At 34.9% G+C, this 21,056-nt stretch overlaps 4 protein-coding genes across 5 annotated transcripts; 2 read left to right on the top strand and 2 right to left on the bottom strand.

Annotated features, from left to right (window-relative positions):
- The first annotated feature begins 341 nt into the window (after positions 1 to 341).
- Positions 342 to 3,597, top strand: LOC115976150 (receptor-like protein EIX2). Of its 2 annotated transcripts, XM_031097285.1 has the most exons (3): positions 342 to 713; positions 2,043 to 3,327; positions 3,428 to 3,597. In XM_031097285.1, the coding sequence occupies exons 1-2, from the start codon at positions 413 to 415 to the stop codon at positions 3,323 to 3,325; spliced, it is 1,584 nt and encodes a 527-aa protein (XP_030953145.1). In that variant the 5' UTR covers positions 342 to 412; the 3' UTR covers positions 3,326 to 3,327; positions 3,428 to 3,597. The 2 variants fall into 2 exon arrangements, with proteins under 2 accessions (XP_030953145.1, XP_030953144.1); XM_031097284.1 differs by having other exon boundaries at positions 342 to 3,327.
- A 1,731-nt stretch (positions 3,598 to 5,328) lies between these two features.
- On the top strand, positions 5,329 to 10,871 carry LOC115976149 (protein arginine N-methyltransferase 1.1). The gene is made up of 9 exons (XM_031097283.1): positions 5,329 to 5,690; positions 6,709 to 6,719; positions 6,867 to 7,022; positions 7,170 to 7,233; positions 7,321 to 7,463; positions 9,095 to 9,182; positions 9,382 to 9,497; positions 9,644 to 9,794; positions 10,418 to 10,871. The coding sequence occupies exons 1-9, from the start codon at positions 5,432 to 5,434 to the stop codon at positions 10,621 to 10,623; spliced, it is 1,194 nt and encodes a 397-aa protein (XP_030953143.1). The 5' UTR covers positions 5,329 to 5,431; the 3' UTR covers positions 10,624 to 10,871.
- Positions 10,872 to 12,920: 2,049 nt separating this feature from the next.
- On the bottom strand, positions 12,921 to 16,206 carry LOC115976148. Its single transcript, XM_031097281.1, has 7 exons — positions 15,840 to 16,206; positions 15,605 to 15,715; positions 15,224 to 15,292; positions 14,556 to 14,687; positions 13,620 to 13,697; positions 13,421 to 13,546; positions 12,921 to 13,339 (listed from the first exon to the last, which is right to left on the bottom strand). The coding sequence occupies exons 1-7, from the start codon at positions 16,044 to 16,046 to the stop codon at positions 13,151 to 13,153; spliced, it is 912 nt and encodes a 303-aa protein (XP_030953141.1). The 5' UTR covers positions 16,047 to 16,206; the 3' UTR covers positions 12,921 to 13,150.
- Positions 16,207 to 19,679: 3,473 nt separating this feature from the next.
- LOC115968155 lies at positions 19,680 to 20,111 on the bottom strand. The gene has a single exon (XM_031087458.1). It carries the CDS (start codon positions 20,109 to 20,111, stop codon positions 19,680 to 19,682), a length of 432 nt encoding a protein of 143 aa, XP_030943318.1.
- Positions 20,112 to 21,056: the final 945 nt, after the last annotated feature.

Below are 21,056 nucleotides of genomic sequence, written 5' to 3'. Positions count from 1 at the left end.
CCATAATGCTAAGTGGGGGTTTAAGTGGTGCAAGGACAATGAATACACTTACAAACCCATTTTTTCAGCCAAAAAATAAAGCTAAAAAAAAAAATGACTTTGTCAATCTACGATTCTACACCTTATTTCACGCGTTATGAGCTTTAATTTTTTCTTTTGAGCCTAAAAATAAAAAAAAATGTGTCAAACCTTTTTTGACCGCATTATTAGCGCAGTCATATTCCCTTTGCATGCATTTACACTACAAATTTAATATTTTCTTTTTAAAAAAAGAGTAAAAACTGCACTTATAAATAATTGGTGCTAGGGGTTGTGACAGCTCAGAAAACAAAATCGAACTTGCAACATTGATTGCTCTAGTTGTGCTCAGGATTCATCTTTATCTTCATTTTTATTGTTTGTATCATTGAGCATGACATTGATTATGGGTAGAAGGTCTCATAAACTTCTGTCCGCAATTTTTATTTTTTTACTACACTTGATACCAGCCCTTGGAGTCATTTCAAGGGATGGAGACAATAACATGTGGTGCATAGAGAGTGAGAGACAAGCACTCCTTGAGTTCAAAGAAAGCCTTATTAATGACAACAATTTGCTCTCTTCGTGGGGGAATGAAGATGCAAAGAAAAATTGTTGCAGTTGGGAGAGAGTTCAGTGTAACAACCAAACTGGCCATGTACTCGAGCTTCATCTTGATTCTTGCGGGTTACGAGGTAAGATTAGTCCTTCATTGATTGAGTTGCATCATTTGAGTTATTTGGATCTTAGTGGCAATGATTTTAATAATAGCGAAATTCCAAAGTTCATCAATTCACTCAGTAACTTACAGTACCTTATTCTACATAGCGCCAATCTAAGTGGGCCAATTCCATTTCAACTGGGTAAATTTTCGCACTTGCAATATCTCGATCTCAGTTGGAATAATTTGAAACCTGTCCAAAATCTCGAATGGCTTTCTCATCTTGTATCAATAGAACACCTTGAGCTAAGTAATTTAAATCTTAGTGCAGCCAATGATTGGCTGAGAGTTGTTAGTGGTCTCCCTAAGCTATCAGAGTTATGGCTATCTAATTGTTCTCTTCCTTTGATCACTCCCTCTTCTCTTTTGCATATCAATTCCTCTAAATCCCTTACTTATCTCGATCTCGCTTACAACCCTTGCATCAACTCTTTGATATTCCTCTGGTTGAATTCTAGTACCAACCTTGTTTTTGTTGATCTTTCTTCAAATCAGTTACAAGGTTCAATTCCGAATATTTTCGGTAACATGAAGTCTTTGGAGCAACTCTTTCTTAATGATAATCAACTTGAAGGTGGCATTCCAAAATCCCTTGGTGATATATGTACTTTATGTGAATTGTACTTGTCGTCGAACAATCTCAATGGACAAGTTCTTGACTTCTTCCACAACTTGCAAGGATGCGCAAAAGATTCACTAGAGAGCTTACATTTAGGTAGGAATCAAATTACGGGGTCAGTGCCTAATTTTGCAATATTTCCATCATTAAGAGAGTTAGATATCTCTAACAATAAATTTAATGGGACTTTGGGGGAAAGAATAGGAAGCCTACATAAGTTAGAGTTTTTGGATATCCGTTCAAATATGTTGGAAGGCGTTATCTCTGAAACCCTACTTTCAAATTTCCCCAATTTGTACTGTTTAGAATTATCTTCTAATTCTTTTACTTTAAATCTCAGCTTTGATTGGGTTCCCCCTTTCCAATTGATTGACTTATACTTGAGATCTTGCAAGTTGGGTCCTGATTTCCCAAATTGGATTAGAACTCAAAGAAACCTTATCTTCCTTGATCTCTCCAATACTGGAATTTCAAATACCATCCCTACTTGGTTCTGGAACATGCCTTTTGAGTTAAATTATTTAAATTTGTCTCAAAACCAAATCAAAGGTAGATTGCCAAATGCATCAAGTATATTTTCAAACTTTGCCATACTAGATTTCAGCTCAAACAGATTTGAAGGCCCACTACCAGTGATTTCTTCTAATTTGTCCTCGCTAAATCTCTCCAAAAACAAGTTTTCAGGGTTAAATTCATTTATATGCTCGAAGATTGGGGGTATGATGCACCTTGACCTCTCAAGCAACAATCTATATGAAGGGATCCCTGATTGTTTCATGCATTGGCAAGAACTTGAAATTTTGAATTTGGCTCACAATAATTTGTTCGCGAAAATTCCACACTCTATGGGTTCTTTAATACAACTTATAGCATTGGACTTAAGCAACAATAGCTTGTCGGGGGAATTGCCTTGGTCTTTGCAGAATTGCACTTTGTTGAGATTTATGCACTTGGAAAAGAATAAATTATCTGGGACGATACCAGCTTGGATAGGGGAAAGAATGTCCTCATTGATCATTCTTAGCCTTAGATCTAATATTTTCCATGGAAGCATACAGTCACAAATTTGTTTGCTAACCCATATTAAATATTTAGACCTATCTCAAAACAATATATCTGGAACCATTCCAGAGTGCCTTGATAATTTGATTGCCATGGCTCACAAAATTTCAGATGTTATGACTAACAAGTACTTCATTTGGAATGGCCCTGAATATAGTTTTTATACTGATTATGGTAGTTATAGTGACAATAGTGTCCATATAATTGTTGGTTGGAAAGGAAATGTGTATGAGTATGGAAAGAATTTTGGAGAAATGAGGAGCATTGATCTTGCAAACAACAAATTGACTGGAAATATTCCAGAGGGGATATCCAGCCTCATAGAATTGAAAGCATTGAATTTATCAGGAAACATGTTGACTGGAGTAATCCCTAAAAACATTGGTAAGTTGGAACAATTGGAATCTTTGGATTTGTCGAGAAATCGGTTTTCTGGTTCATTACCTGCTAGCATGGTTAGTTTACATTATTTGGGCTATCTTGACTTGTCCTATAATAAATTATCGGGAAGAATTCCAACAGGCACTCAACTCCAGTCCTTCGACCCTAGCAGATTCATGGGTAATGCTGGACTTTGTGGACCTCCACTTACAGAAAAGTGCCTAGAAGATGTAACACCCAACGTTGGAGGCAGTAAAAACCATCAAGAAGATCGAGATGCAGGAAGTAAAATCCATCAAGGAGATCGAGACGAATTCTGGAAGTGTCTTTATGTTGGTACAGGGTTTGGATTCGCTGCTGGTTTTTGGGGAGTTTGTGTCTCTTTAATATTGAACCGTTCTTGGAGACATGCATATTTCCTAATGTTGATCAACCTGAAGGATTGGTTGTACGTGACAATAGTGGTACATACTACAATATTGCTAAAGATGTTTCACAACTGGAGGCTATCACAACTTCACTAAAGGTTTGCGAAAAATCTTCAAACTATTTATATTTTTCTATCTATTTTTTCTCTTGGATTGATTTTGAATTTGCAAACTAATTACTGATGTTTAACCTTGTAGGAGATCTCCGACCTTTGATATTATGTGCTTTTTATTTGCTTATGAACTCATGAGGTGGTGCAAGCTTGGTATATCACACGATGTTAGACTTCCAAATTCCAATATCGTGTGTGTGCACGCTTTTATGTATACAGATATACAAAATTTTTCTCATTGAAAAAAAAGAAAAAGATATACAAAATTTTGTGTGTACTTGGCAAAGCTGAAATTGCCATCAACAAATTATTTGTTTTATCTTGGATTAATGATTTGGTTTCGTTTGAATAGGCTAGTTGGGGTTCAAAATACATTGAGCAATAATTCACTAATTCTATGAATATCTTTTTTTTTTCTTCTATTAGTGTGTAATAAGTCACATAAAATAGTGCCTATATCAAATACATGATAGACTTCATGACGTAATTGTTTATGGGGAAATGACTCTTATACACACACGCACGGACACACATGACTATATAGACACTCATACACATATTGCTTCAAAATTGTCAAGTCACAAACTCCAAATTAATTAAAATCGTGACTTGAAATCACAATTTTAGTGCAAAATGTGCATGTGTGTACATTTGTGTGGAATAAGGTATGTGTAACAAACACCATCCATTGTTTATATAGCTAATTAGGGATAGAACTACATGTAGTTCAAGGGCACCATGACCCTTAAGATTTTAAAATTTTTTGAAGTAGGTTTGGGTTAGGAATGTTCTTGCTAATGTGTATGTACGTGAGAAATCTCTATGTTTAGCAGGGTTTGGGTTGGGTTCTTGCTTCTAATGCATGGGAGAGAGAGAGAGAGAAATGAAAGAGGAAGGAGAGTGTTTCAAAGAGAAGAATGAAAGAGGAGTGCAGAGAGAGAAAATATCATGGGTTGTGACAACAGAAGTACTATTACTGCTTTGAATAAACAAACATGTGGGCTCCACAATTTTTGAGTTGAAGTTGAGATTTTAAGCTGAAAACTAAACCCAATATTTGAGTCAAACACATTTTTCAGTGAGTTAAGGGAAAAATAGAGAATAAGACATGAGATGTGGGTTAGAGTTTTGAAAACTAAATTTTGAGTGCTGCTAAAACAAAACATAGCTAAATCTCCTCTCTCAAATTCCAACTCTAAAATGCCTTGCCCAAAACACATGCTTTTATATATATATATATATATATATATATATATATATACACACATTAAAAGTTAACTTGACATAGAAAGTATGGATAATTAGAGTTAGTTTTGGAATTCAGTATATATAATTGGATTGTCCAAAATAGTGTTGTATGGTCTATAGGTCTAAAACCAAAAAAATCATTCTCTCGGAACAGATGATGTGGTATTCTTCTTGCAATGAGTTTAGGAAGGGATGAAGAAGGGCATTTGATTTAATCCGAGAATGAATGAATTTGAATTGAGAGAAAAAAGAGGTCTTGGTCTTCGAAGGAGAAGTCCGGTTGAGAATAAATTTTGATTTAAAAGAAGGGCTAATCGATGTCATGTTCGGTTTTAAACCCATGGTATAGACCATACTATTAGGTGCTCTCTTTGAGAGCATCATACTTTGAGAACACCTAATAATCAGGTTCATACAACAACATTTAGATTTTTTTTAAAGAAAATTTAGTTTTAAAACAATATCGTTTAGAAGCCTTAAGGGTGATTAATAATTAATAATGGATTTAAACAAAAGGATTAGAATAACTGGTTTTAATAAAATAAGGGACTAAATTGATAATAAATAAACTTTAAGAAATCTAACTTAAAAAAAAAAAAAAAAAAAATCTTATTATTTTTCTTTTCCCTTTTTTTTTCATTAATAATACCACCCAAAATTTATGGTTTAATTGGAAACATTTAAAATTGTAAAATGTGCTCTTTCTCACATAAGCATTTAAAGCAAACCACTCACAGACACGGTCTTAAAGCAAAGCAAAGACAAAAGAAAAGAAAAGAAAAAAAAAACGTTGTGTCAACCCTAAACCTCAAACAAAAGCCCTAAATTTGATTCTCTCGCAATGGGTCGCCGAAAGAACAGCAACGACAACAACATGAACCAGAGCTCACACTCACACCATTCCCACAACTCGAAGATCCGCTTCGAGGACCCCGAGGAGGAGGAGGAGGAGACCACCCAGTGTTCCAACAACCTCGACGAGTCTATGTGCGACCCCGAATGTTCCGACAAGGCCATTGATGAGCCCAACGACGTGTCGTTTATGGATGGCGATGACAAAACCAGTGCCGACTATTACTTCGATTCCTACTCTCACTTTGGTAAAATCTCTTTCTTTCTTTCTTTCTTTCTTTTTACCTCTGTTGAGTAATACTAGAAGATAGCTTCTTTTTATCTTTTGTATATAAGAGAAAGAAAGAAAAGATTGAATCTTTGATAAAAGTTTGGTTCAATGATTTCTGGGTTTTATTTATTTTGAGAAATTTGTGTGTTTTAGTGTGTTATCTACTTAGCTCTCCGCTTGGATAATAGGAAAGTTGAGGGAAAAGATAAATTTTTTTTTTGGGGGGTGGGGGGGATGTTTTAAGCTTTGTGCAAAGTTTAGAGCTTTGAATCAAGGTACTTACAAAGTTTGTTTGTTTTGTGTAGATTAGTACAAGTTTTTGATTTGTTGCCAATGAGCTCTAGCTCAACTGGAGTGTGTGTGTGTGTGTAAATTAACAATCAAAGAAAATTTTTTGTTTTGTTCAAAGCGAGTAATGAAGCACTGTGTAGTAGTACCTTTATGGTTGGAGAGTTCTTAATTGACTTCACATTGTAAAAGTACTTTTTTTTTAAAAAAAAAAATTCATGGGAAAGGGAATATATAATGGCTGTTCTTGTTGGTGCTTGTTTTTGCTTAATTGGGTTTATGTTGTACATTGGGCTTGTCTTAAGTATAAACTTTGTTTGGTGTGGTTGAGTAGAAGTTTTTGTTTTGTTCAAAGCGAGTGATGAAGCATTGATGTATTAACTTATATTGGAGAGTTCTTAAATGACTTCACCTTCTAAAAGTAATAACTTTTCTTCTTTATTGTTCATAAAAATAATGACTTTTCTTCTTTGAGCTTGTTTTTGCTTAAATGGGTCTATGTTGTATATTGGGATTGTGTTAATGCCTGAATTCTATTAGTGGGAGTTGTAGTATATAGTTGCTCCTAGCAATCTTGTACATGGACAATTGGGTTCGAGAATCGATTTATGTTCTCTCTTTCTATCTATCTCTCTCACTCTTTTCCCACCCCCTTCATTGGTGATGCATCTTGTAGAGGCTTATGTTGGTTCTGTGTGTATTTGCAGGTATTCATGAAGTAAGTGAATTCAACATCGATGATGGACTGTTAGATTTTATTGTTACATCCCCCCTCCCCCAACTATCGAATTATCAAAAGATTTTATTGTTATGACATTATATTGCAAATATCTTTGACTCCATCTGTTATTGTCTTGCATTGCAGGAAATGTTGAAGGATGTTGTGAGAACTAAGACATATCAAAATGTTATTTATCAGAATAAATTTCTATTCAAGGATAAAGTAGTTCTTGATGTGGGGGCTGGTACTGGAATTTTGTCCCTATTTTGTGCCAAAGCTGGTGCTGCACATGTTTATGCGGTATGCTCTCTATTATTTTTGTTTAAATATTTATGTAAATCTTGGTCAACTAATCTGTAAAAATATGTTGTATCTGTCCTTATTTCGTTGTGTAACTTGGTCGTATCTGCTAATTATCATGTGATTCTAAAACTTTTCCATTACTAGGTTGAGTGCTCCCATATGGCTGACATGGCAAAAGAGATTGTTGAAGCAAATGGATTTTCTAATGGTGATGTGATTTTTTTTTATCCATCTCAGTATTTGCTTTGTAGTTGCTGCTTTATACATTTACTAATTTATGATTTTATTATTACAGTTATAACTGTTTTGAAGGGGAAGATCGAAGAAATTGATCTTCCAGTTGCTAAAGTGGATATAATTATTTCCGAATGGATGGGTTACTTCTTATTGTTTGAGAATATGTTAAATACTGTCCTGCATGCTCGTGACAAATGGCTTGTAAGTTTCCACCTTCCATTTACGTTTAAAATTTTCTCTATTTCTAGATCTAAAAATAGTTGATCTTATGCTGGTGACTCATTAGTGCCAATCATATATATATATATATATATAATTTGATAGTTGGGGGTGGGGGATGGGAAATTCAAACCTTGAATGTCTACGTTGGAAACACCAAGAGGTGCTAGTTGAGCTATAAGGTTCTTAGCCCAGTTATAATCATATTATTCTGTAGATACTCTGGAAATAATTTGTTCTAATATGTGACTTTGTAAATTATCCTTAATGGTTCTAAATTGCCTTAAAAAGTTGAACACTTGAACCTTTTTCTTCTGTTTGTTATAGCGATAAGCCAATGTGGGTGCTTTTTACAAGCTCAAGTCAATATCTAGTACAGTCCCACAGTTAACATCATTTTTCTTACATATAATATGCATGCCATTTTGAAGCATATGTGGGAATCTTGGAGTTATAGTGGCTTTGGAACTTCAATTGGATTAGGGAATAACTGGTGTTCTATAGATTTATGTCATTCATTGAGTTGTGCAAAGAAAACTATAATGGAGAGAACCATGAGAGGAATTATTTATTATATTCTCATACTTCATACTGGCAAACTTCCATGGAAAAATATGCATTTAGTTCCTGAAAGTATGCCTTACTTTTTGATACCTAAGTTTTCTAAGGTAGTAGAGTGCTGGGCTAGTCTTTTACTTTCATGCTTGCCTGTGTACCAGGCTGAAAATTTCCTTCCCAAGACATTGATAAATGTGCATCATGTTTAGTTATAGTTTCTGAGAACTTCTTTCATTACAGGCATAACATAAAAACATCCCCCTTAGGGGTGAATCGGTTGACCATCTATTCCTTCATTGTCCTTTTGCTATGGATCTATGGTCGATGGTTTTGGGTCTATTTGGAGTAACTTGGGTTATGCCGCACACGGTTTTGGGGCTGTTATAGTGTTTGCAAGGCAGCTTTGGTCGTCATCGAAATGGTTATATTTGGTCCATCATTCCTCATTGCTTAATGTGGTGTCTTTGGAGGGAGAGAAATAGTAGATGTTTTGAAGATATTGAGAGATCTATTCCGGACCTCAAGCTACTCTTTTTTAGAACTTTAAGGGATTGGTTGTTTGCTTTGCAAAAACAATCATTCCCTTCTTTTATTGATTTCCTAGACTCTTGCAATTTTTGTATTTGATTTCTTATCCCTTGTTCACTCCCTGTGTACTAGGGTGTTCCTTTTTTAATCAATATAATTTTATTACTTATCAAAAAAAAAAAAAAAAACATCCCTCTTAGTGTTACAGTATGAGTTTGTCTAGGACCTCTTTTACATGTTACATACAGTACATGGAAGACTGTAAACATAGTTTCAGAACCCTTAATTCATTGAGTTAAAATATCACTTTGATCCCTTTCATTGCTATATTTGTCTGTACCTGCATGGTTGTCTTTTGGTTATGCTGCAGATTATTATATACTGAGAATTTTTTCAAACTTCAATGTGCAATGGTTTTTGTTGTTTCCTTTTCTTGGTAACAGTTTGTGCTGCCATTCAATCATGCTATAGCTTGTTTAAATTGATAATGTTAATATTTTTATCTCAATTATTTTTTGTTTACCCAGGTCGAGGATGGAGTTGTGCTACCTGACAAAACTTCCCTATACTTGACAGCCATTGAGGATGCCGAGTACAAAGATGACAAGATTGAATGTGAGACAATTAACCTTTTGCTTATATGAAGCAGATGAATATTGTTTTAGGATCCATTTTTATGCCTGGGTAGTACAGGAGCCTGTGAACTCGCATCTATTTCAGTTGTGGGAATTTGAAATACAAAGGTTTTTTTTTCATGACAATGCTGTGTAATTTCTTTATTCTTACCTTTTTCCCCTTGATTTTCATTCTCCAGTCTGGAATAATGTATATGGCTTTGACATGAGCTGCATCAAGAAGCAAGCATTGATGGAGCCTCTTGTTGACACAGTTGACCAGAACCAAATTGTTACTAACTGCCAGTTACTAAAGGTGAAGATACTCACAAACATATCAATTAATATATATTGTTTTGTGGCATATTCAGTTTGCTTTTCATTGTTGCTTTTTAATTGGTCACTACAAAATGTAACTTTTCTCTTTGGCTAATGTAAGCTGATTTTCTTCCCTTTTTTCAGACAATGGATATCTCCAAGATGGCCCCTGGGGATGCTTCCTTCACAGCTCCTTTCAAGCTTGTGGCAGAACGTGATGACTACATCCATGCTCTTGTAGCCTATTTTGATGTATCATTTACCAAGTGTCACAAGTTGACAGGCTTCTCCACAGGTTGATTTCTTTGATGTTTTCCTGCTTCTCCTTTGTTAATTTTATTTTCTGGATTAAGATTTTTTTTTGGGTAGATTTAGTGAACACTTGGGTTTGAAAGGAAAAAGGCAGCCTGTCTTTATGCTTGAAATTTAACAAGCTTTTTGACTGTCTCTTTTGTGAATTGTATTTCCTGGATTAAGTTCTGCTATGGTTCATGTAACATGATGTCTTCATGGAATTTGGTCATGCCCCAAAAATACTGGTGACCACAGTATTGTGCCAATAAGATTCTCTAAATTCATGGAGTTAATTTGAATTTATATTCATGGTACCAGTAAGAATTTTCTAGATTGGAAGGTCTTAAGCCCACTTGTGGAGGTGTTTGTTTAACTGGTGTCTGTTTGGACTCTTGGTGTCATTAGTTGGTATCTATTGCTCTTTCAACCATAATTACACTTTTAAGTGTCAAAACATGTGGTTTAATTGGGGCATTTGTTTGCACTGTTTTGGTCTTTGTCTGTCTTTAGTACTATATATGCAAGGGAGTTTGACCAAGCCAGGCTGTTGCTGTCTTCACTAATACAGGCATGGTTAATTATTATTATTCAATAGGCTTCTGATAAAGTTGGAATATCATGCAGGGCCAAGATCGAGGGTTACTCATTGGAAGCAAACGGTCCTGTACCTGGAAGATGTGCTGACCATTTGCGAAGGTGAGGCAATAGTTGGGAGCTTGGCTGTGGCACAAAACAAGAAAAATCCCCGTGATGTCGATATAATGCTCAAATATTCATTAAATGGTCGGCGTTGCATGGTTTCAAAAACCCAGCACTATAAGATGCGCTAAAGCTCTGCGTGTGTTGCCAATGCTTTCCATTATTGGGTGAAATCCAAAGTGTTGAGCTCGAGGTTGCCGCACATCAAACTATCTAAAAGCTGCCTAGAATTTTTAACTGAAAAATGAGCCACAAACTGGCTGGTTTTCAGGCTGTAACTTATCAGATTATTCTTTCTTATGATTTGATGGCATAATATTGCTGTGTAATGCTAAAATTTTGAAAAATGATTTATATTAGCCGGTCACCTTTTTTTTTTTTTTTCCCATTAATGTGCCTGTTATTTTCCCTATAGTAGTAAATCATTTTGAAGATAGCTCTGTAAAAGTTTATTTTTTTGTGGAGTTTCGTTTAAGCTTAGGCTGGGCATTTTAGGTGGACAACCCTAGATATTGGCGGACGGTTTCCTTAAGGACCGTCCTCAAGGAAAATGCTAAAGTTGCTGCAATTCTAGCACTTAAAAAAGCTTATAAAATGATGTGGATTAATGTTATGGGTTGGTTTTAATCATCCGATAAATAAATGATTGAATAGTTTTTTATGTCAGAAACGGGCCCCAGTGATGTGTTTTCTTCATAATCAACCAATCATGCCTAAAGAGTAGTGTCGATGCAACAATGCTGTTATGTCTGTCAGTTAATGAAAAAAAAAAAAAAAAAACTTTGAGACTTGGGCATGGTTGCCACAGTCGCGAACTGAATTGTAGAATCTCCCTGAATTGTAGAATCTCCGATTTTACAATCTCACCTAACTAAAATATTTAGGGAGATTCTACAATCTCACCTAACTAAAATATTTAGAATCACACTGATAGGATCGTATGAGGTCTTATTGATCTTATCAAAAACATAAATTTTTTAATTTTTTTGGATAAATTTTTTGTTTTGATAAAACTTTGAGGGTTTTTACTTTTTCATGTTGTAATGATATGATTTTTTATTTTTTTTATTTTATAAAATTATGTTAATCTAAGCAAATGTTCACTTGTAATCAAAATGAAGAAATGCTTCATCATTTCTAAACGAAGAATTTGATGTTGGCTTTGTTGTCTTTTAAGCTATAATGTTGTTAAATTTGTTTGATCAATATACTAATTTATGTTCTAATATTACTAAAATATTTTTTTGTATATAATTTTATCAGTTATGCTTGTATTTGTATATTGATTGATTGATTTTTTTGAGAACGCTCTTTAATTGTTGCTAAGTACTATAACTTGAATAGTTGAGTGTGAAATTATATTTTAATGTCTTTTATAGCTCTATTATACAAATATTTAATATTTACATAGATGATGAAATAGACAATGATAATTAGAAATTTAGGACGGTAGTTATAAAAATCTTAGAATGGAAATAATTAGATGTTCACTTCACCTTAATATTCATCTTACTTTTAGCTTTCATATTGTAGTTAGCTAGTTTCCATTTGCTAACTTATTTTGAATTTCAACTTGGAACTTAGAACTTGAAAAATATTTTCCATATGTTTTGATAAATATTTTGGTATTTGGTTATTAATTAAATATTTATTGAACTTTTTAGATGTATTGGGTCAAAACTTAAATATATAAATATATATATATATATATATATATATTTGTTTTATTAATATAAACTTAGCGATGTATAACATGCAAATTACATCATATGATGCAAATCTAAATTTTTTTATAGATGAATTTATAATTTACGTGATTATTCAATATATAAAGTCATTGTCAATGTTTTTTTTGCTTTAAATTTGAAAATATGTTGGATCTTACAATTCACGATCCGATCCTATGATTTACAAACTCACCTACCTTCAACGATCCAATGTAGGATCCCGATTTTGATAACCTTGGACTTGGGTCACTTTCAAGCTAAATCAAATATTTTAACAAATCTGCAAGAACATGATCATTCCACTAACATAATTCTGCATGATCAAGTTGAAGAGGAGAATAGTTTCTATTAGGAGTACTGTTAGACTTCAAAAGCTCCACATTCACCTTGGCATCTAATTCAACCTCCAAATGCTGGCATCCTAACTGGATAGCTAAAGTAAGACCAACTGCAGCAAGTCAGAGTAGTGCATGTTTTTAGAGAGGCCAACATGTGTGCAGATTTTCTGGCTAGATGGGGCTGCTGTATGCAAGATGATTTTGTCATTTTTGATCAGCCTCCTACTGTAGAATTTCTTCCTATTTTGTATGCAGATATATATGGTGTATCATGTTGTAGGCTGACAAGCCCATCTTTTGTGTCTGTAAACAGTTAGTTGATTATAATATAACCTATTTAAAAAAAAAAAAAAAATTCTGCTCTTCAGACATTAACAATTGTGATTGTAAATGTTCTTTCCAGTGAAAAAGAACTGACATTGTCAAAAAGGGACGAACTACAGCAAAAAGGTCAACAAGATAGGCTATCATTTCTTCTTCCTACTGAGTGTAAATTTTTGTGTTTTGTATTGCCTAATAAATGATATTGATACAACGAGCAAAATCATGCAATTCCTCACTCTTCTTCTTAGAATGGTACGATTAGTGAAGAGCTAAAGATCTGACTTGCTGTTCTTCAAATTCTTTGAACCTGCTGTCTTTTTTCCTTTCCACCACTGCCTAACCCGGTTGGAGACTTTGTATGCATGTTTCTTTAACGAGTCCCTCGCATGTGTGATTCCTGTGGTGATCTTCTGTTTCCAATCGCCTTTTGTACTCTCTTTCTGCCTCAGAACTTTGCCCTGTTTGAAAGGATTATTTTCAATGATGACAATAATATATTTTAGTAGAAACTATAATTAAAGATGAAATTTTCATAGTACCAAATTTGAGGGGAAATGTGCCTCCTCGTCATCATCTTCTTCTTCTTCATCATCACCACCAAAATTATTCATGTTCATCAAATCATCTCTCGAATACATTTTCATGCCAGGAGCTCCTGGCATACCCTGAAGCACAGAAAAGCAGAATGTGAGAACATATAAAGAAAGCACGTTGTCTTAAGCAATGATAAATAATCACCTCCATAGATTTCATTATCTTTTCCATCTCAGCCTCTTTGGATGACTTGGGCACAAAAGGTTCTCCAGGAGTCCTATCCTGGACAACAGAAAGAGGATAATTTAGCACAGTACAAAATTTAACCATCTAGTTCTTTGATCAATTATGTAAAGCCAATCATCTCATTAATGATGTCACACTATGTGATGGAAATGCGGTTGAAATATGTAATCATAGGGAGAGATTTTTGATGTTCATGATGAGACATTGATGTATCCAAGCAATGTGAACGCTGGATACAATGAGCTTGTACATATGTGACACAGATAGGCAAATATGAAGAGGCTGAACAATTAAAATTTTTAATAACAAATGCACAAAAAATGATTAGCTATATGTTAATGCAAAGATATGCTGTGTCTATGGAGGACTTCATTTGGACTCTTGCATCATTTTGTGTTATCAAGTACAAACGCATTATTACTGGAAATTTTTTTACTAAAAAGCTATCCTCTTCTTTCACAATAATACTAATGACCTGGTTAGACCACAGATTAATGATAAGGGTGTTAACGCATCTTGGAATTAGGATGGCAGTACTGTTGCTCCATACCATGCATTCATGAATATGTAGAAATTAAATTAATGGCACTACTGCCATGTCAAATATATTGGTGTAAAAATTTTGCAAGCAAACTTTCCTAAGTAGTAAGAACCAGAGTGTGCTGGCTTAATTTATATTATATACTATAGATTCCAAGATGATCTGCAATTTTCCAAAACCTCCAAGCCAACAAATCTTGAAGACATAAAATCATGACAGCAATAGAATAATGAAATCATGTGATTTGATGGAAAAGAAAAGCACAAAGATTGATCCATGTTGCATTATTTAACAGAGAATGCTCCTCAGAAAGGCATAAACAGATCACCTAATGTAGTTCAGAATGCAATTACCTTGGGAACTGGAGGTGGCTTGGTACTGCATGCTTTAGTGAGGTCTTTGCATAAAAAGTTAACCAATGAATCAATTTGAGGCTTAGATGTGTATAGATATTCGGCAACATCAGTATCAGAATACCCCATGACCTGCAAAATACCCAAGTAGCAATAATTATAACAAATCCAGAATTGGGGTTAGTCTAATAATTTGCAGGGGCTAAAAATCATAGATAATATTTATCTACGAGGTGACACAATCTAGAGGTATATTGTAAATTAAAAGATTGGTAAACATTGCTTTTAGTTTTGTTTGGAAGTATCTGACCCTGGGACCTAACCTAAACCCAACAGAAAACTCCAGAGTCTCCACTCCACCCTTGCACCACCTGAGCCATCAGAGGGGCAAACAACTTGGTGCCAAAATTTCCATTAGTTTGACCATAGGATCTCTCTTGTACCATTCATAATTCTCTATCAATAGAAAAGGTTGAAATAGGATCAACAAAAAATGGAAAACAGGAGATATTTTCCATTTTGTCCATAATCTAGCTACATCTTTAAATAAAAAAGAGGGGTAGAGAATAGAATTCATTGCGAATGACCAGTAACGAGTCACATAATTAGCAACCAGATTGCCAATACATCAAACAATGTACACACCAAGTGCAGTACTAAAATCTCACCTCTTGGCAAGCTCGCTCAATAGTCTTGCACTCTGAATTGCATTGTCCTTCTGATTCTTGTTCCACCAGCTTAAAAGAGACGAAAAAAAAAAAGTTAGCAAGTCAAGGCATTGAAAATCAAAACGAAGTTTTTAGCCCACAAAAGTTAGTAGAATGCATCAATATAAACTTGAATTATCATCAAGAAATTACAAAACCATCTAAAATCCTACCAGGCAAACAAACCCCATTAGTTCCATTGATGAAAAACACACTCTTGCCAAACTAGGTGCACAAAGATCCGAAGCAATAACTAATAAATCCAAGTAAAAACACAAACTTTCAAATACCCAATTCATCAAACTGCTCTAAAAACAAACCCAGATAATAAATTATTCTTACCTTCAACTTATTACCTTGCTCCACTATATCTATCAGTAAAATCCAATCCGCTTCAGCTTTCTTCAGATTACAAACATTTTCCGTTATCTCAATTATTTGATACTCTGAGATCTGACCTCCCAAATACACAACAACACACCAAAACCACTAAATCAAATTCAATGCAATAAACAAAAACCCACATACAAGATTCTTAAAAATTAGCAACCCAGATGAAAAAATACAATAAAGTTACCTTCTTGGGATCGATCTCAGCTTGCTTCTTCTGAACCTGGTGGTACAACTGTGCTGCGAGCTTTTCACAGACCTGGCATTTGATGTACGGAATGTCTTCCTTTCTAGCACTCGCCACTACTTTCTTGGAACCATTGGAGACTGGTATCCATGCTGAGACTAGTAACATAGACACTACAATGAAAAACAGAGACTTTATTTTCCCCATCACACACTTTCTCTGTCTCTGTGTCTCTTTAGAATTTGAAGAAAACAAGGCCTTTTATCAAACACTTGGCAAACAAAAATTTATATGTAGATGCACCAAATTAATGCTGATCTGATCTTTATAGTTGTGAAATGTTCACCAAAGTTTACGTTTAGCTACTTATGTACAGAGTGAGGGACCCAAAAAAAAAATTTGCTGTTTGTTCAATTCTGATTGGCTGTTTAGAGCTGAGGGTAGTGGGTTCTCTGGTTTTAGCCAATAGGGTGCGAGAGAACACGTCTTGGGGCTTTTAAGAAATCTCGGTAGGCTTTCCCATTAAATACGTTGGAGAAAGTCCAAAGAGGTCTCCGCTCCTTGTCCTCGTGACATTAAACATTTTTTTTTTCTTTTTTTTCTTTTTTTTTTTTGCTTAAAAAAGAATTGCATTTTGAATTTTATCATTTTTTTTTTTAGAAAGAAACTTTCATTCAATTATAATAGTGAAGCATTGCTGACCAAAAAAAAAAAATAGTGAAGCATCATGATACAAGGCTACCAAGGCAAGTGGGGGTCCGAAGGAGAATCCTCCAATTAATATAAATCCTCATCTAAATTTCTAGCATATTGAGTAAGAACATGTGCCACTGTATTCCCTCCCCTCCTAATTTGATTAGGTATAGACTATAGCCCAATATAACCCATGTATCAAATGATGAATATCATCCACCATATAGACAAGAATGGAATGGTTGGGCAAAGATGAAGAAATGGCTTGTTTACCAAAAAGAAGAAATGGCTTGTATTATATTGACATTATCACCTTCAATTATCAAGCTTGTAAACCCAGCATCCACAGCAAACTCCAAGGATCTTCTGCAGGCCAACAATTCTGCTTCTTCACTGTTTTCTGCACCCGGTCCAATAGCAAACATTGTCGCCATAACCTCTCCCTTGTTATTACGAATTATAGCTCCTATCCCTGTTCTTTCCAGCCCCAAAAACACTGCAACATCAAAATTAAGTTTGTATACATCAGGCGGTGGAGGTTGCCACACTTCAAAACTGATTTGCTCGGTCCGAGAGACTGCCAACTACACATGGGCTTGCTGAAATTCCTGAATGAACTCCTCTGCTCGCTTGTTAAGGCATTTAGGATCCTTCAATTTTCCCCCATTTTCCCCCATGCACCACACAATTTCTTTAGTTCCATATAATCCATGCCTGCACCCAAAACAACTCTAACTCCTTAACCGATAATCTGTCCACTAGAAACTCCATCAGCTAAAGTGTATCACGAAAAACAGAGCACCCTTTTTGCAATTTTGAAATACTACCAGCCCATATGTCTTGCACCGCAACACACTCCCACAATGCATGAGTTGTTGTCTCCGACTCTTTGGTACACAATTGACATTTATCCTCAATTATGATCCTCCGACGTGACAGATTATAGTATGTTGGTAATATATCATGGCAAGCTCTCCACCCAAATACTTTAATTTTATTTGGAATTTTAAGCTTCCACAAAACCGGCCAAATTTTTTCCCAGCACAACCACTTGAAGCCTTGGCCCTATCTCCATGAAATTGAGTCCGTCTTGCAAGCTTATAGGCAGATTTGATAGAAAACTTACCATTCTTGTTGTGCAGCCAAATAATAGAATCTAGAACAGATCTTCGACTAAGAGGGATTCTACATATAGCTTCAACATCTTCTTTGTGAAACATTGCCATAATCATATCACTTCTCCATGCATGCAACTCCGGGTCAATCAATTCTGAGACTGCTAAATCTCCAACCAACTCATGTCTTGGATGGATGATTTTATTTGTGGGCTAGTTAGGGATCCACCTATCCCCTACAACACTTATTGAAGACCCATTACCAACCCTCCAATAATAACCCGATCTAGGAGTTGTTAGGGCAACCATCAAACTTCTCCACACATAGGAACAACTAGGTGATTCTTTGGCATCAAGAAAAGAAGACCAAGGAAAATATCTTGCTTTAAAACACTTGTATAACAAAGAATCATCCCTTGAAGCATTCACCAACCTTGTTTAGCCAACATAGCTAAATTAAAATCTCTCAAATCCCGAAATCTCATGCCACCCTCCATCTTTGAAGTTGACAACTTATCCCACCTCTTCCAATGGATTTTTCTTTCATCACCTACTTGACCCCACCAGAATTTAGCACACATACTATCCAGTTCATCACATAGTTTCATAGGAAGTTGGAAAACACTCATAGTATATGTAGGTATAGATTGGGCCACCGCCTTTATCAAGATTTCCTTTCCAGCTCTAAATAACAACATACCTTTCCATCCTTGCAGCTTCTTCCAAATTCGGTCTTTTAAATAAGAAAAAGTATGATACTTGGCTCTTCCAATCAATGTTGGCAACCCTAAGTAAGATTCAAATCTCTCCACCTCCTTCACCCCCAAGATCTACAGAATCTGTTGCCTTTGACTGCTTGTTGTATTACTACTAAAATAAACTGAAGATTTCTCCAAATTTATACATTGCCCTGAAGCCTTTGCATATGTTTGAAGAATTTCCATTATAGCTTGCCCTTCATTCAGTATAGCTTGACAAAACAACAAAGAATCATCTGCAAACAGTAGATTAGTAACTCTAGGTGCCCCTCTACAAATAGAAACCCCTTTAATCCTCCCTCCAAGTTCTGCTTTTGCCAACAGAGCAGTAAAACCTTTTACACATAAGAGAAATAGATATGGTGATAATGGATCACCTTGTCGTATTCCTCTTGATGGATGTATCATACCATAAGGTTTACCATTCACTAAAATAGAGAAAGTTGGAGTAGTGACACAACTCATCACCCTCTCTATCCACAGTGCTAAGAAGCCCATCTTTTCCATAATCCCCTGAAGCAACTGCCACTCCACACAATCATAGGCTTTACTGACATCCAATTTCAATGCCAAAGTCCCTTTCTTTCCCTTCTTCCTAGCATGCATTGTATGTAGTGTTTCATAGGCCATAAGACATTATCTGTGATCAATCTCCCCAATACAAAGGCACTTTGAGTAGGTGAGACAATATATGGAAGTACCTATTTCAATCTATTTGGCAAGACTTTTGACATAATCTTATAAATCACATTACATAAACTTATAGGTCTAAAGTCAGACATTTTTTCAGGATTTTTCACTTTAGGAATAAGAACTATGTTTGTGTGATTTATCTCAGGCAACATATTACCATTATTTAAAAAATCCAAAACAGCTATAACAACATCATCACCCACTATATGCTAGAATTTTTTAAAGAAAATGGCGTTCATACCATCAAGTCTTGGAGCTTTTATAGGTCCCATTTGAAATAAAGCCACTTTAACTTCTTCTGCAGTAAACTCCCCAGACAAAGCCTCCTTCATTTCTTCAGTCACCATCTGTGGAATAGTAGCCAGGCACTCCTCCATCTGATCACATGCTCCTGTGTGAAAAAGGCTTTCAAAATAATCAGAAGCTACTACCACCACCTCCTCTAATTCTTCCACCCATTGCCCTTGGCCATTTTTAATACCCCGAATATGATTCTTTCTCTTTCTTTATGATGCCTTTGAGTGAAAAAACTTAGTATTTTTATCCCCATGCTTCAACCATGAAATTCTAGACCTTTGAGCCTAGTAAATTTCCTGTTTTTGGAGAAACTCATCCATCTTTTTGTTTAGCTCTAGGTATTCGGCCTTGCTATCAGTAATCATCTCCTCTTCATTTAATCTGTCCAACCTCTTTTGGATTTGTTTAATAGCTTCTTCATCCAAAGTTGTTCTTGTCAAGCCCCACCTCATTAATTCCGATCCACAAGCTTGTATTTTCTTCAAGGTTGAAGCTAATCCCTGCTCAACAGCCAGCTCACCACCCCAAGCCCCCTTTACCGTAGCTTCACAATCCTCCATAAGTAGCCAAGACTCCTCAAATTTAAATCCTCTCTCACGTATTTGTGGAACAAAAGATTGAACATGTAAAAGAATTGGTAAATGATCCGAAGCATATGCTGATAGGTGTATAACTTTGCTCATTTGAAATTTCCCAATCCAATCTTTATTGGCCATGGCTCTATCCAATCTGATTTTAGTATTTGCCTCACCCAATCTCTTATTATTCCATGTAAAAGGTGTTGTGAAATTTTAAAATACTCGCAAGTGTACAAACCGTACCGAAGTATAGTTGGATAAGAACGAGGTCGAACCCACAGGGACTTGTATGAACGTAGGAAAATTAATTAAACCTTAACCAAATTAATCCTAATCTAGTTTAATAAAAATTGGTTGTTTGCAATTAAATAAACTAAGCAAATAGTTAAACTAAGCAAAATATATAAAGCAATAAAAAGATGTAAACAATCAAGGGAAATGAATTAAGGTTTTGGAATCCGCCTTGTAAGTCATATCAGCATATATTTATGATATTTAATTTTTTCCAACTCACTACATGATAATCTAGAAATCAATCTTGCTATCATGGAAAATATCATCATTAAAACTTATGTTTAAAAATCTAAAGCATGTTCTTCTTCGCTTCTTAAGTATAAAACCAAATCATCAATTGAATCTGTAGCCAAACAAATCACAAGATATATCCAATTCTAAAAATCAAATCATAAATCATATCCATTGACAGACAAATAACAAGAGATATCTAATTTTATAATCAAGAATTAATAAACCAAACATTCAATTAATTAAGAAAATCCTAAATCATGAGAAAAACATGATTGAACTCATATCTAGAATCCCATCTTAGTCAATTGATATGAAGCAAGAACAATTTAAATCAATAAAGAACAACTATTGTGGGAAAAATCAAATCACATAAATATTACTGTTAATCCTTAACAAGGTTTCATTCTCAACCCTAATTATAAATTTAGCTACTCATAGTAATTGAAAGAAAACACAAAAATAAAATACTAAACATTAAACTAGACAAATAAAATAAAACTAACTGTCCTGGAAGAAAACCAAAGAAGTAGCCACACTCTCTATGTACAGCCCCCA

The sequence above is a fragment of the Quercus lobata genome, chromosome 2 (genome assembly GCF_001633185.2).
Source record: "Quercus lobata isolate SW786 chromosome 2, ValleyOak3.0 Primary Assembly, whole genome shotgun sequence".
Taxonomy (NCBI): domain Eukaryota; kingdom Viridiplantae; phylum Streptophyta; class Magnoliopsida; order Fagales; family Fagaceae; genus Quercus; species Quercus lobata.
This window is presented reverse-complemented; position numbering and strand designations above follow the sequence as displayed.